The sequence below is a fragment of the Chaetura pelagica genome, unplaced genomic scaffold, assembly GCF_000747805.2.
Source record: "Chaetura pelagica isolate M959 unplaced genomic scaffold, ChaPel_1.0 scaffold1407, whole genome shotgun sequence".
In the NCBI taxonomy this organism is placed as follows: domain Eukaryota; kingdom Metazoa; phylum Chordata; class Aves; order Apodiformes; family Apodidae; genus Chaetura; species Chaetura pelagica.
The window spans coordinates 371,485-374,465 of NW_009953954.1; the positions used below are offsets into that span (position 1 = coordinate 371,485).

General features: G+C 59.7%; 2 protein-coding genes across 2 annotated transcripts in view; one reads left to right on the forward strand and one right to left on the reverse strand.

Annotated features, from left to right (window-relative positions):
* GRIN3B (glutamate receptor, ionotropic, N-methyl-D-aspartate 3B) overlaps positions 1-536 on the forward strand; it is a gene marked incomplete at its 5' end in the record, with an annotated part of 6,116 nt that extends 5,580 nt beyond the window's left edge. Inside the window, 2 exons of the mRNA XM_010001856.1 lie at positions 51-118; positions 224-536. Of these exons, the coding sequence (XP_010000158.1) occupies positions 51-118; positions 224-536 (381 nt within the window). The remainder of the gene's footprint in view (positions 1-50; positions 119-223) is intronic.
* A 2,075-nt stretch (positions 537-2,611) lies between these two features.
* TMEM259 (transmembrane protein 259) overlaps positions 2,612-2,981 on the reverse strand; it is an 11,008-nt gene continuing 10,638 nt past the window's right edge. The window contains exon 12 of the mRNA XM_010001857.1: positions 2,612-2,646. Coding sequence (XP_010000159.1) covers positions 2,612-2,646 — 35 coding nt within the window. The remainder of the gene's footprint in view (positions 2,647-2,981) is intronic.

The following is a 2,981-nucleotide window of genomic DNA, read 5'->3' on the forward strand; positions in this document are numbered from 1 at the left end:
CCCCCCAAGACCATGGCTGGTCCATCTCACTCTTCCCCTGTGCCCCACAGAAGATCCACCGAGCTCTGAACATGGGCATGGAGGAGCAGAAGAGCCGGCAGCTGGGCCTGGAGCAGAGGTCAGGCTGGGGGTGGGCACCTGCCCCCTCCCCTCCTCCTCCTCCTCCTCCTATGGGCACCCACCAGGACCTCTCTGCTCAACCCTTCTACCCCTCCCCAAAAAGGTGCCACCTCCAGCCTGGGCAGGTGCCGGCAGAGGGGCAGCCCTGGAGCACCTTGCGGAAGGAGGGACGGCGGGTGCGCTTCCAGCTGGACAAAGCCCCCCCTGAGGACGAGGGGTCCCTGCAGCCCCCCGGGAATGGGCAGGTGCTGCAGCCCCTGGACAGGGCTGCGGGTGAGATCGAACTGCAGGAGCTGGAGGGGAAGATCCAGGAGATGCGGGAGCAGCTGCGGGCAGCCCTGCTGCGGAAGAGTGAGCTGGTGGCCACGCTGGGCCCGGCCAAGAGCAGCACTGAGGAGCCCAAGGAGTGGAGGTGACACCAGGAATGGGCTGGAAGCTCCACAAACACCCCCCTGAACTGGGCAGAGCACACCCCCTGTCCCAGCTGTGGTGGGAGCAAGATCAGAGATGAGGGACAGGAGGGAAAAGGCCCCTGTGGTGGCCAGAGGGAGGGAGGTGTCCTGGGGCTGCCTCCCTGCCCCAGCTCTGGGGCCTTGTCCCACCCTCCTTGCTCGTCCTGCAGACACGGGGGGCTCAAACGATAGGGTTTTATTTTGGGGAGGGCCCCTGCAGAGCCAGGACAAACTGCAGCACTGGAGCCTCCAGCCACACTGTGTTTCTAAACCATGTAAATAAAAGAGGATGGAAGAAAAAGGAAGACTCACTGTCTCTTCAGGCTGCATGTAAAATGCAGGAAGACTTGGGGCAAGGGTAACCCCTCCTCTCCCCTGCAGCAACACCCCAGCCCAGCCCAGCCCAGCTGCAGGTCAGCACTGATGATGGTGAGGATGATGATGGTGATGAGGAGGAGGAAGGCCTGCAGGGCACTGATGTGGCAGCAGGACAGACCAGGACCCAACTGGGGCAGCAAAGCCAGGCTGATCCCAGACACCAAAGGAGCCACAGAGCTGAACTCGAGCAGGATGGCACCAGCCCCAGCACCTCAGCCCTGTGAGCTCCTCGGCCCAGCAGGGATCCAGCATCCCACCCCTCACCGTGGGTGACTCTGGAGCCAGGACGGGCACGGGGTGAGGGCACAGCGACACGTCCCTCAGCACAAAGGGGCTGCCCCACACCCGTGGCACAGCTGGGACAGGGACTTGTGCTCTGCCACCCCCTCCCAAGCCTTATGGGGCAAGTGGGGTGTCCCCGGGGGGAGCAGCAGCCCCCCGAGTACTAGACTGGCTCTGCAGGTTCTTATTATTATATACAAACACATTTTGTACATTAATTAAATAGAATGAACTCTACTCTTCATTCATCAAATCATTTGGTTTGTTTCCCCCCTTCCCCTCCCACCCACCCGCTCCTCCTAAAAGCCTACGATTATGCTGTGCTCTCGGGCCCATCCCCAGAGGCAGGAGCTGAGGCCCCTTCCCAGGAAGGCTGGTGGCAGGATGGGACACGTTGGTCATGAGCAGCCCCCCCTGCCCCAGAGCAACAACAGGGGTTCAGAAACAGAAAAAAAGGGGAGGGGGGCACACCTGGGTGGGAAATGCAGAGAAAGTGAAGTGGGGCCAGTGAACCCTGTGGTGCTGACAGGGAAACCTGAAACACAAGAGCCCTGGGAGGACTCCAATGGTGCTGGGAGACAAGGCCCAACTCAGGGACCCTGCTGCAGTGCACCTGTCCCCACCCAGCCCTGCCCTTGTCCACCACGTTTCTCCCCAGCATCTCCCTCCTCTCAGCCCACTCCTGCATCCCTCTGCTCTGCCTGCAAGTGTAAACCCCCCCACCGCCAGAGCCCCTGGGGGCAGCTGGTCCATGTCCCACCCCCCCAGCCAAGGGGTCGGGCACATCCAGCTTCACCTCTGCTGCCAGGGAAATGAGGGAAAACTGGCTGAAATGTCCTGGCTTTAGTGTTTCGGTTCCTCGCTAAACAATCTCATGCAACAGTCGAGGCAGGGAAAAGCCAACCTATCCTCTGGGATGGGGCTGATCTAAATGCAAACGTGTCCCCTGGAGGGGACAAGGCACTGAAAAGCAAACTACATCACCCACAGCAGAGCAGTGCAAGGCAGAGCTGCTGTCCTCCTCCCCAAACGTCCCACAGCCACCAACACCACCAACCCCTTCCCAGCAGACATTACTCCAGACCATTTCCCTGTGCCAGAAGCTCCTTCTTCATGCCAGCTCCTGCTTCATGCCATAAGAGGCCAAACTCCCACAGCCCTGCAGAGGAACAGCTCTTCTCCAGGGCTGCCAGCACAGGACTGGGCCCTGCTGTTGCCCAGCCTGGCCAAATGCAGCTCCCCTGGGATGGAAGCTCCAACACAGACATGCAGCTTCTGCCCCCCCAAACCCACGGACTGGACAAGGACAAAAAAAAAAAAAGGGTGAACAGTGTTTTCTGCTTTGGTTATTGCCCAGCTTTGCCCTGGCATGAGCAGATCTAGTATCTGGGGAAGGTCTTAAGCTCCTCTCCTCCTGAAGGAAAAGGAAGTTTACCAGGTTTCTCCCCAGGGTGTCTGAAGAGCTCCCCCCTGTTCACAGGCAGCTGCGATTCCAGTCCTGCTCTGCTGCCGCTACGAGGAATTAATGGGTTAAGGATGATGGTGAAGTGAGAAACAGTAACAAACAAAATCCAAACGCCTTCCTGGCAGTCCAGAACAGGGACAGGGACTCACGACAGGCTCCTCAAGTCTGGCTCCGAGCAAGGTCTGGAGCAAAGGGTACTATCCACTGGTGCTGGGCAGGAGCAGCTTCCCCCCTGGTCCCCAGGAGCACGGCCTAAGGGTCTGTCCTGGCCAGTGTCCTCAGCA